The sequence below is a fragment of the Lagopus muta genome, chromosome 19 (genome assembly GCF_023343835.1).
Source record: "Lagopus muta isolate bLagMut1 chromosome 19, bLagMut1 primary, whole genome shotgun sequence".
NCBI classification, from domain to species: Eukaryota; Metazoa; Chordata; class Aves; order Galliformes; family Phasianidae; genus Lagopus; species Lagopus muta.
In genome coordinates, this window is record NC_064451.1 from 5,646,475 (window position 1) to 5,658,372 (window position 11,898).

Here is an 11,898-nt window from a genome sequence, read left to right on the forward strand (position 1 = left end):
AAAAAAGGGAAAAGGAAAAGGAAAAGGAAAAAGGAAAAAGGAAAAAGGAAAAAGGAAAAAGGAAAAGGGAAGGCTCGCGGAGCTGCCCAGCCCTCGGCCGGGCCGTGCCACGCTGCTTTGCTTCCCCCGGCTTCGCACTCGGGGCCGAGAGCCGCACGCGGAGCGCAGGCTCAGGGCTGCGGGCACGCGGTGCCGCTCCGCGCCGTGACGGCCGCCGATGGACGCACGCTGCGCTCCGCTCCGCACGGCCCGGCCTCGCGGGAGGCGGCGGAGTTCCGACGGCAGCGGCACTGCGGGACAACAGCGCCTCCTGGCGGCCGTGCCGGGTTACGGCGCTCCGGAGGCGGTCGGTTCGGCGGTGAGGGCGGAGCTTCCGCCGTGCGGCCTCCGAGCCGCGCCCCCTTTTCGGCACGTGACATCGCTGTGACGTCACGCCGAGCGCCGCCTCACGGCGCGTGGCCGCGGCCCGAGGTAACGGCGCGGGGCGTCCGAGGGGGAGGGGAGGTCGGGGTGGGGGGGCGGGGGGTACCGGGACCCCGACGCGGGGCTGTGGGGTCGGGAGCCCCTGGCAGCGGCCGGCGAGGAGGGGGGGGAGAGCGGCTCGGCTTTAGGCCGCTTTAGGCCTTTGTGCGTTCTTTCCCCCGGCTCCCAGGGCCCCAAACCGTCACCGCCGGTCCTGGGCCGCAGGAGCCGGGCTGAGGCCTGCAGCTGCGCGGGAGCGGCGGGGCCGTATCACCCGGTACACAGCAGGGGGGGGGAGGCGCCCAGCAGCACGGTGCCGCTGCCAGCCCCGCTTCGTGCAGCTCTCGGAACCTCCGCCCCATGCACGGCGCTGTGGGGCGGCCCTGAGGAAGGAGCGGCTCTCACCTCCCTCCCTTCGGGGCTGCCGTGCTGTCCTTTAGGATTCCAGTTGCGTTCTTTCCTCCCTTAGGTCACAGCGCAGCCACGCTGGGACATCAAGCTGAGGACCCCGAAACTGCCTCTGCTGCCGTAGGAAAGGTTTTGTGTCTAACGGGGTCTTTGCCTTATTTATAAAGGTGTTTGAAGTCCTCAAATTCAGCCTTTGGCCACCTTAAATCTCACTTCTGATCCCCAGCGCAGTTAATCACAGCCACAGCAGTTTGAATTATGGGATGTCTGGGGGGGATTTATAGCTTGTATTGCTGATTATACCTTGACTTTATTACATGGCACATATATCTAACTGGTGGTCACGGCTGAGATTTACAATCCTCAGGTAGGTGCTTAGGAGAACTTTTAGCAACTCCAGATGTAATTGGAGGTGACTGATGGGGCTGTCAGTGCAGATAAACACATAAAACGTTAATGCTCTTAAGTTGGAGAGAGGAGGCAGAACAGGTGAAAAGGCTGGGGCAGCCCTCAAAGGAAGAAATGGGGTATTGCTGAGCGAGGCTGAAGCATCCCTGCCTGAGAGGCTCTGAAAACACTCCGTTGTTCCTTTTTCTGCTCCCCAGGAGGATTTTAGGGTTTGAAATAGCCCAGTTAGGGGGTGATAAAGAGTGTCAGCCCAAGTCAGGGTGCTCACAGAGCTGATCTCATGGCCGTGGCATTAACAAGGGGAGGGTGGTGATGCTGTTTCTCTGGGGGGCGCGCTGGGAGCCCCACCTGGTGGGGGGGGCTTTGTGCCTCACCTGTGATTTCTCCCCCCCTGGAGGAGCAGTGAGTCCCACAAGGGTCCGTGCCCCGCAGCCAGCATGACGAGTGAGGTGGTGGAGAATGAGTTTGAGTTTTACTCCAAGGCAGAGAAGTACTGGAAGGATGTGCCCGCCACAGTGGACGGCATGCTGGGGGGCTACGGCCACATCTCCAGCATCGACATCAACAGCTCCAGGAAATTCCTGCAGCGCTTTCTGCGGGTAGGTGCCGTGGGTTGCTGTGCTCCCAGAGCTCTGTCCTCTTCCCTGAGCAGAGCTGGGCTCTTCCCTCTTTGCTGCTCTGTGAGCTCCCACGTGGTCGTCCCGTTTCTCTGAGCTCTGTCCCTCACACTGTCACTCCAGGATGGCCCCAACCGAACTGGAACAACCCGCGCCCTGGACTGCGGGGCTGGCATCGGCCGCATCACCAAGAGGCTGCTGCTGCCCCTCTTCAAGACCGTGGACATGGTGGATGTGACCGAGGACTTCCTCACCAAGGCCAAGAGCTACCTGGGGGAGGAAGGCAGGCGGGTGCGCAACTACTTCTGCTGTGGCCTCCAGGACTTCAGCCCTGAGCCCAATTCCTACGACGTCATCTGGATCCAGTGGGTCATTGGTGAGGGTCGCTCGGCTTAGCAGGGTCTCACTTGCCTGTCCCAGGTACCCCAACATGCGCAGGGAGGGGCTTGAGGAGACCTGGGGCTGCTGGAGACGTGAGCATTGCAGCCTGACTGGGTAGGGGGTCTGACCCACAGAGGGGCAGTGGGAGGGCACTGCGCTGTGGCATCTTTTCCCTCCGAACTCTGAGGCCAGGGCAGAGAGGTGTGGGTTGGATAGAGCTGGGACTGAGCACACAGGATGCGAGCTGAACATCCCCACGGTTTCCACTGCTCAAATGTTTGTCTGCCTGGATCAGGAGGGATTCCAACCACAGCCTCCCTTCATCCATCACACTGCCTGGCAGCCCTGCATTTACTAATATCTGCTTTGCTCCCCAGGACACCTCACTGACAACCACCTCTCTGACTTCCTGAAGCGGTGCCGTGCCGGCCTGCGGCCCAACGGCATCGTGGTCATCAAGGACAACATGGCTCAGGAGGGTGTCATCATGGACGATGTGGACAGCAGCGTCTGCAGGGACCTGGATGTGGTCCGTAAGATCATCCGCCGGGCCGGGCTGCACCTCCTGGCCGAGGAGCGCCAGGAGAACTTCCCCGATGAGATTTACCATGTCTACACCTTCGCCATGAGATGAAGGTGCTGATGGGAGGGAGGTCTCTCCAGGACCAGGACAGCCGGTTCCTGCCGGGGTCAGGAGGGGTGAGGACTGTGCCTTCAGCGCGGGGCAGCGAGGGCGTTGTGACTCCATCTCTGTGGGGCTGGTGGTGAGGATGGGGCTTCGTCTTCCCAGTTGCTGCTGTTTGTGAAAAGAGGTGTTTGCCAAATACATTTTTCCTGCTGTTGGACTGAAGCACGCGGGTTCTGTCAGATGGCTTGATGCTGCACCCAGGGGTCTGTATTGAGATACCCAACAGTGCTGGGAGCAGGAGAGTCCCCCTGTTGGGGATGTGCTCCTTGGGCACCTGCAGGTTGCTCCCTGCTTGTGAGCAGGAGCTTGGTACATCTCTGTGGCAGGCTGGATTCCCTTTCCTGCCTGGGTGTCCCACTCATGAACTCACTGTGGCTTACAGAAGCGAGGGCTGAGATTGGCACCAAGTTGGGTATGGCAAACAGAAGAAATCTCTGCCATTGCCTTACGCTACGCTGTAGGTTGGGCTCTGAGAAGGGCCTTCTGTAAACCCACAAAGCGGGCCTCCACACCTGCAGCAAAACAAGTGGCAGACATAATCCTGGGCCCCACGCCTCCTGCTTAAATGCTGCAGCTGCCTCCTAGCTTTTAACACTCCTCCTCTGCCACATCCAGAGCATTTCTGCCCAGCCACTGGCTTGTGCCCACTTAATGCACCACAACTGCTAACACTGGCCCAGCTGCTCACCAAGGGCTGAGCCCACACAGAGCTGCTGCCACCCATCCCTTGAATTCCTCCCCGACCAGCTGGAGCCCCTGCTTCCACCCTGACTCTCCTGCAGAAGAAACACGCACCTTGATGCTATTTAAAAGGCCTTGTTTAATTGCTCATTTTCCATTCCAGACAGTGGGGAAGTATTTTATCACATTATTATTATTTTTTTTTTCAAAACATCAATTCATCAAGATGCACAGCTCCAGTTCCACTTAGCAGGAAAAGGTGAAAAACAGATGCTGCCAGGAGGGGCAATGTGGTGAGACAGCTCTTCTGCAACCAACTGCTTGCAGATCCCAGATCCACTTGCTATAAATATCTGCTCAGAGTACATTTCTTCCTCTTCTGCATCTGTTCCCCGTGACAAACAATAACAACAGAAATGTTGGGGGCTCAGCTTTACAGCATCTTCTGCACTTCACAAGGAAGCAGATGCCTCCTTGATGCAGCCAGATGGTTGTGACAGGTTGGGACCTTCCTGCAGAGCCCCAAAAGTTGAGGCTTCCAGTAGCAGCTTGGCAAGAAAACTCCCATTGCAGCCCTGCTGCAATTTCTTTCCCCTGGGAAAGAGGCAATGGAGATCAATGTTCAGCATGCAATCACCAAAGGAAAGAGAAGCAGATAAAAGGAACAGGGAGGAGCAAGGCACTGAGGAGACAGCTGCCCATCCCACATCCTTGCACAAGGACACAACATGAAGCCAAGGAACAGCCACTTGTCTGCTTGCCTTGGAGTCCAGCATTACTGAGGCACCCTTTGTAGGCAGTGCTCTGTGCTGAGTGGATTCAGCACTCTTGGCAAAAACTGTGAGGTCAGCGAGCGCTCAGGCTGCTGTTGCTAACCCCACTTCCCCTCATCCCCTCCAACTTCCTGGTTTTGGAATCCCAGGTAAGTGAAGAAGGCACCCGCATCCAGGCAGAGATGCAGGACTGTGGCTGCTTCCGCTGACTGAACAGGAGGGCCTGAATGCCAGCACTCCCCTGCTCAGTGCTGCTCAGTTCCTGGGAGAAGCAGCATCTCTCAGCATCCTGAGGCATCTCATTGTGCTGCCATTCATGGCACTGCTTCTCCCACCCTGCAGCCAGAGCAGAGACCTGTACCTGCACACCATCCTCCTGCTCTCACCCCTTTTCTTACAAATCCACATTCTTTCACCTGGCAAAGGTGAATCCACCTTTTAAACCATATTCACCCTGCAGTGTCCAGCTTCCCACTGCTCAGGATCCCTCTTCACCCCTGGGCTCTGCCCACCTCCCTGCAACGTATTTTAAAGCCACAAGACCTCCACAGACACGCATGCAGCATTGTGCACAAAAAAGCACACCCCTGAAAACTCAGCAGAGACACCACAGGCAGAACTAGTAAAGCCACTGGCACAGGGACAGCAGTACCTCTCACTGCAGGGACAACAGGCGCAGAGCAGTGATGTGCTGACCCTCAGTAGGCACTGTGACCACAGAATGAGGAGATGAGGAGTCATCAGTCAGGCTGAGGTCCTCGTGCCCAACAGCAGTGTGGTCAATGAGGAGGTACCACTTCAGCCTGTCTGGAAGAGGCAGAGCCTTGATTTTTACATCGATTGGCCAAGGCCTAAGGCGCTGCCGGATGAACACCCTGCAGAGATGTTTCAGTGCCTGTGGGGTGTGCTCCAGCTGCTTCACAGAGCAGAACAGACTCCTGATCTTTTCCTCGTGGTACCTGCAGCTGTTAACGTCGACCTCAAAGTCACTGGGTAGCTGGATGGTTTGTGAACTGGCCATCATGAGCTCCAGCAGAGTCTGACCCATTTGGATGACCTCTGTAGAGATGCTGCTATCTTTGAGGATACTGACGTCAGAGCAGAGGCAGTCAAAGACAGTCTGAAAGCCCGACCAACATGAAGGACCATGGAGGGAGCAGTTGTAGGCAGCACCTGACTCCAGCAGGAAACGCAGCAGTGGGAAGTGACACGTGAAGTTCTGGAGGCAGCGGTAGGTCAAGGACTCGAGGGATGGGCACTCACTGGGGTTGGCACCATGGGCCATGAGCAGCTGCATGACACGAATGCAGAAACTATTCTGCATCTCTGCCACCTCCGTGCTCGCCAAGTCTATGTCACCCAGCAGGAAGATGATGTAGGTGAAGACAGTGTCACCGTTTTCAGTGGTAGCCCTGGCATCTGCACCTGGAGGAAGGAACAGAACATAAATGGAGCTATAAAGAAAGGCAGGACACAACCAAAATGGATTTATGAGACACACTAAGAGGGGGGAGGGGGTGTAGATCCTTTAGTATCACCAGGAGGTACGAAAGGCAGTACTTGAATGCATCATGCACCCACACAACCCACTGTGGAACTGACAGCAAGACAGCTGACAGCAACAGTGCTTCTTCCTAGTGGAAAAGTATTTCAAATCAGAGCACCCCTGGTCAGAGTGCTCTTCTGGACTTTACTCTTGCTCAACTGGGAACACAAGGGAGTTGGGAGGGCAGCACCTGGTGCTGTACAAAGAATCAGCAAGCACCAGGCCTAGAGGAGTTCTGAGTGAAGAAGGGAGCAGTTGCCCTCACCTCCTTCCAACAGGAGACGGATGCTCTCTGTGATGTCGTCCAGATCCACAACACTGCTGCAATGACAGTGCAACAAGGCGTGCAACAGCGCTGTCTTTCCTGCAGTATGAAAAGACAATCAGATGAGACAGTGCTCCACCTGGAGACACCCCCAGAAGGAAGGAAAAGAATCCATCCCACCAACCCAATTGCTAAACACAAGGCAGACAGCCCTTCTGCTAGCAGGCTCCCAACATTGCTGTGACGGAGCACAGCTGTGGTGGCACAGCTGGGGCTGGTGGTGGCCCCAGAAGGCACATGGGTTATGGCAGAGCGGTTCTTAGAGCACCCCCCCCCCCTTCCTTCCCCCTTCATCTCCCTCTCCCCCATCTTCCATGGGCTGTACTTTTAGCCTCCTGCTGCATCTAATGCAAACAAGACACTAGGAGACAGCACAGAACACCAGGGAGGTTCTGCAGCATGCATCAATTCTCAAAGCAGGCAGAATTTGCAGCAGCAAGGTGAAGGTACACAGATGCCATGCCCTGCTCCAGCCCACCTGCTGGAAGCACCCCACAAACCAGTTTTGTCAGCTGCGTTGACGTCGGCCCCAAGCTGAAGCAGCCGCTGGAGGCACGGCAGCCTCTCAGGCTCCTCACTGGCCAGATCAAGGGGACTGCTCTCATGGATCTGTACAGGGCAAGAGGAAAATCCACAAGTAATAAGGACTATTCATGAGTACCTCTGGAGAATCACCGATGGGGCCATTCGTCATGGCCAACATCAGAGCAGATAATTCATCCTGTCCCCAAAAATCAAAAGTGACAGCCCCCTCCCCAGTGTCACTATGCCTACAGGGAGAGGTTGATCTACCCCAGCTTCCTCCCACCACACATTCCACAGCAGAGGCAGGTCTGCTTGGCCAAAGGCGGCCTCAGCTTTTGCCACAGCACTGGAACAGTGCAGGCAGCAGCTTGGGAGGCCACTGATGGCAGGTGGCATACAGCAGGCTCTGGAAGGGGCAGCAGAGAGGGCTGACCCCACAGACTGGTCATCTGCAGGCCCAAGAAAGCTGGAGCACCTCTGTGTCCAAGCAGTCAATTCTGTACCCGGTCTCTGCGGTTGATGTCGGCCCCGTGGCGTGCCAGGAGCTCCACCATGTCAGGCTGGTTGCGAAGCACTGCAATGTGCAGGGGGGTGTAGTAGGTGACTGGGTCTGAGGACAAAAACACGTGGTCAGAACCGAGGGTCTTCCCAGACATGGAACACATCAGCCAGGGTGGGCACTGAGAACAGCTGCCCACAGAAGCAGTCGTTACAGATGCCCCAGGTCCTGCATCTGCAATGGCTTTGCCTCTATCAAAAGCCCTCAAAGATGGCTCCCATTCTCTGGCCACCCCCCAGCCCATTCTTATAGCTGGATTTAGATAAGGCACATCTAATCTATCAAATCCAGCAGTGGGAGCCTGAGGCCGGAGCCAGCAGCACCCCTCCCTTTTTGTCCCAGCTATCTCTGCCTTGCAGGGGCAGCTTCTCACCACCCAGCCCCTCCCAGCCAGCCCAAGGAGCAGTCAAGCACAGTGCCCTTCCCACAGCCATACCTTCAAAGCTGAGGTCTGCACCAAACTCCAGGAGTACTTCTGCAGCCTCGACAAGCCCCAGCTCAGTAACCTTCAGCAAGGTATAGCTCACACCTTCCTGGTAGAATGGGGAGTGGGCTTCCCTCTCCAAGACTTGTCTCATTGCTGAGAGCTGGCTTCCATTGCTGCCCAGGCAGGCATGACTGGAAATGAATGAAAATAACCAGTTACTCACCCAGGCAGTATGTGTCTCCTATGGGCTTGCAAGGGTCAAAGCAGGGAGGGAGAAAAAGCCCAGGTTTTTCCTGTTCTCTTGTAAACTGCTGGCTATAGGGTTATACAGCAGTACTGGAGTGCAGCTGAAACCCTAGTGAGTTTTTGTTGCTGTGGGTCAGCCTGTTCCTGAGGAGCACACACAGCCTCACGTTTGTTCTGCTCCATCCTGCATTCCCAAAGGATAGAAGGAGAATGGCCCTCAGAAAAAGATGCTCAGTGAGACAGGGTTTGCTTCAGTGCCGAAGTTGCAGAGCTCCAGCCACCACCATCAAGCAGGTGTTTATCCTCAGAGCTCTGCTTGCAGCCCGGTCAGTTACCTTTCAAGTGCATTCTGCCTTTCTGCATCCTGCAGCGCCAGCAACGCCAAGATCTCATCCACCAAGGGCTGGTACTCGAGAGTGATCCTGCGGAAGCCGTGCAGGAAAGGCATCCTGCAGCACTCTGCTCTGCACACCAGCCCCGCAGGGCCCGCCTGTCCACATTCAGGCCGACCCGGGCCTGGTTTCCACGGGGCCGCCCGCCCCTCTGAAAACAAACACGAATTTCGAATAGCTTTGCGTTTTAAAAAACATCACTTCTCTCGCTCCCAAAATTCCCGACCCCACCCCTCCAGAACCTCGAGGCAGCGCCGGCAGAACCCACCGGGCCGTCCCGGAGGCCCCAAGCCGGCCCCGCAGAACGAAGCCCGAAGGCAGCGACACAAAACACCGCCGCGCCTCCCGCACCCCGGGGCCCCGCCGCCGGAAGCGGAAGTCGCCAGTTTCGTCACTTTGTGGGCGGGGCCTGGCGGTGGGCGCGGTCTAACGAGGGGCGTGGCCTATCTGGAGGCGGGGATACTGCGCGCGCGGCCGCCAGGGGGCAGCGGGGAGAACGGCAGCGGGGCGGGGGCGCGCGCAGCAGGTGCTGGTGGGCGCGACACGCGCGTGCACGCGCGGGCACTCACACACACACACACACATGCACACACACACACGCCTCAGGTGTGTACACGCCCCACGTGCATCTGCAAGATGCGGTGTGCAAGAGGTGCACACACCCGCAGCTCTTCTCACGTGCATGATGCATGCCTGCAAGTGGGTGCATGCACACCAGTGCACACGCACACACCAGTGCACACACGCACACCAGTGCACACACGCACACCAGTGCACAGATGCTCATCCCGCCCCCTAGCAGTGACAGCCCCGTCCCATTGCCCTCAATGGCTCTGGTTCTGTCCATGCCATACCGGGTGTGTGCAGGTGTGCAGCACGGCCCTGCAGCCCCACGCACCCCCCATCAGCCTCCAGGGAGCACCCAAAGGTGCAGGTGCCCTCATGTCTCCAAGGCGCCCCCTACTGCAGCCATAGGGCAGTGGGTGACCCCCCCTCCCCCGCACTGCACCCATGGGCTATCTATCAGCTCCCCTTGCTGGGGATTCGGCACCATGCTCACATCCGTGGTGTTGCTCCCATCCCCAATCCCTCCGTGTTCCCCAGACCGTGGTGCGGGTGGTGGGCACTGTCACCATCCCCAGCCATTTGGCAGCACAAGGCACCAGGCAGGTCCATCCCACACCAGGCACTGTTAGGGAAGAAATCATTTAGAAGGCAGTGCTGTGAGTGGGTGTCCCTGTTACGTCCCTAATGTGACCCTGCTGTGGCCCTGCCATGTCTCTGTCGTGTCATGCTGTAGCACTGCTGTGTCCCTGCTGTGCCCCTGTTTGTATCCCTGCTTTTATCCCTGTTTGTGTCCCTGCCATGTCCCTACTATGTCCCTGCTGTGACCCTGATGTGCCCCAGCCATGTCTGTGTAGTGTACCCACCTGCAGTGCCTCCATCATGTCCCATCCATGCCCCTGCTATGTCCCTGCTGTGACCCTGTTGTGCCCCTGCCATGTCCCTGTATTATCTCCATCGTGTCCCATCCATGTCCCCGTTGTGTCCCTGCTGTGTGCTCACCACATCCCTGCCACATCCCCGCTGCATCCACACCGTGTCCTCACCGCATCCCATTCGGATCCCTGTTGTGTCCTCCTTGTGTCCCCTTGTGCCCTCTTTGTGCCCCCCCCCAGCAATGCCAAAAACCCCGATCCCCCACAGATGATCCTTCCCCTCCTCCCCCATTCCCGTACCCACAGCCCGGTGCCACCGCTCGCTGTTGGTGCCCGGCTGTGCCATTGCTGGCAGCACCCGGCGGGGCGGCGGGGAGGAATGTGAGCTGCCATCCATCAGGGAGACAGAGCAGCGGCGAGCCGAAGAAAGAGGGGCATTTTAGGAGGAAAGCCAGGGAAATTTGATCATTAAGAAATCCTCCTGGCTGTCTGGGGGAATTTAATTAAATTGCTGGAAAGGGCTGCAAGCACATCTGGATCCAATATGTGCAGCTTTGATTTTTTTTTTCTTTCTTTCTTTCTTTTTTTTTTTTTTTTTTTTTTGTAGTTCACTCTTTTCCCATCTCGCTGCTGAAGGGGGGGGGGGGGGGAATAAAAGGGAAATAGCAGAGCCACGGAGTATTGGTTCATCTGGGATTGGGATTGCTGGCAGGGAAAGAAAGAGAGAGGGAGAAGGAAGGAGTGAAAGAAGGAGATGGAAAGTGGGGAATGAGGGGTTTGGGGGAGAAACTTTCCTGTGGGGCTGGGGGTGTGCAATGCCACCAAAGGCACTGCAGCCCCTGCCCCTCGAGTTGCCCCCGCAGTGTGACACCGCTGCTGAGAAGACACAAAGGAGCATCGATTTGTGCCTCAATTCACTGCATGTTTTAAGGTGGGAAAAAACGGAGAAGGAAACACGCCAAGGAGCACAGACAGCATCGCAGTGGGTCGGTGCTGCTGTGCCCCGCAGTGTGGGATCGGAGCCCATGCACTCAGGGTTAGGTGCAGTGAACGTGCTTGGCTCAGTTTCCGCCCAACGCTCTGCTATGTGCCGGGATCTCCTTTAGCCAGCATCAGTTTTAATCACTTAAAACTCATTTTTCACTCCTCCCCCCCCCCCCCCCAAAAAAAAAGAAGTAGAAGTTAAATCCTACAGCTAAAAAGGAAATTGCATTAATACAGATTGTTTTATTTAAAAAGGGGGATGAAAAAAAAAGAAAAAGAAAAAAAAGCAAGCCCAACCTTGACCCCTACTTCAAAAAAAAGCCATTAGGCGCTCACCCTCTGAAGGGCCGACAGGGCTACGGCTGAAGGCCGCCTGGTTTCTCAATGCTTTACTGTTCCTGTCCTGCCCGTGGAAATGCGTGAGGAGCGGCAGGGAACTGCAGGCACCCCGCAGAAAGGTGTGTAAATCTTTGCGTGTCTAAAGAAACTTCACCGGGCCTGTGAGGATTGGGGAAAAGAAAACGCTTGGCCTCTTTTTTTTTTTTTTTTCTTTTTTTTTTTTTTTTTTCCTTTGGAGCTCTGATCCCCTTTGATCGTTACAAAAAATAATTATATATATATATATAAATAAAAAGGTCGTATTTCACCCCCAAAAATATCGGCCGTCAGAGGGCCTGAGGAAGTGCGAACCCGAGGGGGTTTTGCTGGTGATTATTCCCTCCTTTTAATTATTTAATGCTGCGGATGGAATGAAAGACATCGGCTTTGGACAAGCAGATGGGGTGGGGGGGGAGGTGTTCGCCGCGGGGCTGCCCCCCAGCAGAAGCCATTGTCACATTGATGGTGGGACCCCGCGCTCCGGGGCCCGCGTTGTTCCTCCTGCGGCATCACCTCCGTGCTGGGAAGAGATGGTTTTAGTGGGGCTGAGAGGATGTACGACCGAGGGTGCCGGTGCCACCATCCCTGCGGTCACACAGCCGAGGGGACGCCGGGGCTGCAGCCTTGCAACGCAACCCCGGGGCCAAACACTGGGGCTA

The 11,898-nt window shown here is 56.6% G+C and overlaps 2 protein-coding genes across 7 annotated transcripts; one reads left to right on the top strand and one right to left on the bottom strand.

Moving 5' to 3' along the window:
* Window positions 1-402: 402 nt before the first annotated feature.
* Window positions 403-3,126, top strand: NTMT1 (N-terminal Xaa-Pro-Lys N-methyltransferase 1). 4 transcript variants are annotated; one of them, XM_048966294.1, is made up of 5 exons: window positions 403-471; window positions 932-999; window positions 1,676-1,877; window positions 2,019-2,271; window positions 2,654-3,126. In XM_048966294.1, the coding sequence occupies exons 3-5, from the start codon at window positions 1,716-1,718 to the stop codon at window positions 2,908-2,910; spliced, it is 672 nt and encodes a 223-aa protein (XP_048822251.1). In that variant the 5' UTR covers window positions 403-471; window positions 932-999; window positions 1,676-1,715; the 3' UTR covers window positions 2,911-3,126. The 4 variants fall into 4 exon arrangements, with proteins under 4 accessions (XP_048822251.1, XP_048822250.1, XP_048822252.1 ...); XM_048966293.1 differs by having other exon boundaries at window positions 1,682-1,877; XM_048966295.1 differs by having other exon boundaries at window positions 412-471; window positions 932-990; window positions 1,682-1,877.
* Window positions 3,127-3,242: 116 nt separating this feature from the next.
* ASB6 (ankyrin repeat and SOCS box containing 6) lies at window positions 3,243-8,816 on the bottom strand. 3 transcript variants are annotated; one of them, XM_048966291.1, is made up of 7 exons: window positions 8,707-8,816; window positions 8,382-8,589; window positions 7,810-7,991; window positions 7,318-7,424; window positions 6,790-6,898; window positions 6,230-6,328; window positions 3,243-5,843 (listed from the first exon to the last, which is right to left on the bottom strand). In XM_048966291.1, exons 2-7 carry the CDS (start codon window positions 8,492-8,494, stop codon window positions 5,074-5,076), a joined length of 1,380 nt encoding a protein of 459 aa, XP_048822248.1. In that variant the 5' UTR covers window positions 8,495-8,589; window positions 8,707-8,816; the 3' UTR covers window positions 3,243-5,073. The 3 variants fall into 3 exon arrangements, with proteins under 3 accessions (XP_048822248.1, XP_048822249.1, XP_048822246.1); XM_048966292.1 differs by having other exon boundaries at window positions 8,681-8,810; XM_048966289.1 differs by having other exon boundaries at window positions 3,243-4,239; window positions 5,071-5,843; window positions 8,382-8,798.
* Window positions 8,817-11,898: the final 3,082 nt, after the last annotated feature.

Excerpts from the sequence above, each read along its gene's own strand:
- ASB6 (XM_048966291.1), bottom strand. The coding sequence starts at position 8,494 with ATGCCTTTCCTGCACGGCTTCCGCAGGATCACTCTCGAGTACCAGCCC. Across the intron at positions 7,425-7,809 it reads TGCAGACCTCAGCTTTGAAG|ACCCAGTCACCTACTACACC; the intron begins GTATGGCTGTGG and ends TTTTGTCCTCAG. Across the intron at positions 6,329-6,789 it reads CAACGCAGCTGACAAAACTG|GAAAGACAGCGCTGTTGCAC; the intron begins GTTTGTGGGGTG and ends TTCATACTGCAG.
- NTMT1 (XM_048966294.1), top strand. The coding sequence starts at position 1,716 with ATGACGAGTGAGGTGGTGGAGAATGAGTTTGAGTTTTACTCCAAGGCA. Across the intron at positions 1,878-2,018 it reads TCCTGCAGCGCTTTCTGCGG|GATGGCCCCAACCGAACTGG; the intron begins GTAGGTGCCGTG and ends CTGTCACTCCAG. Across the intron at positions 2,272-2,653 it reads CTGGATCCAGTGGGTCATTG|GACACCTCACTGACAACCAC; the intron begins GTGAGGGTCGCT and ends TTTGCTCCCCAG.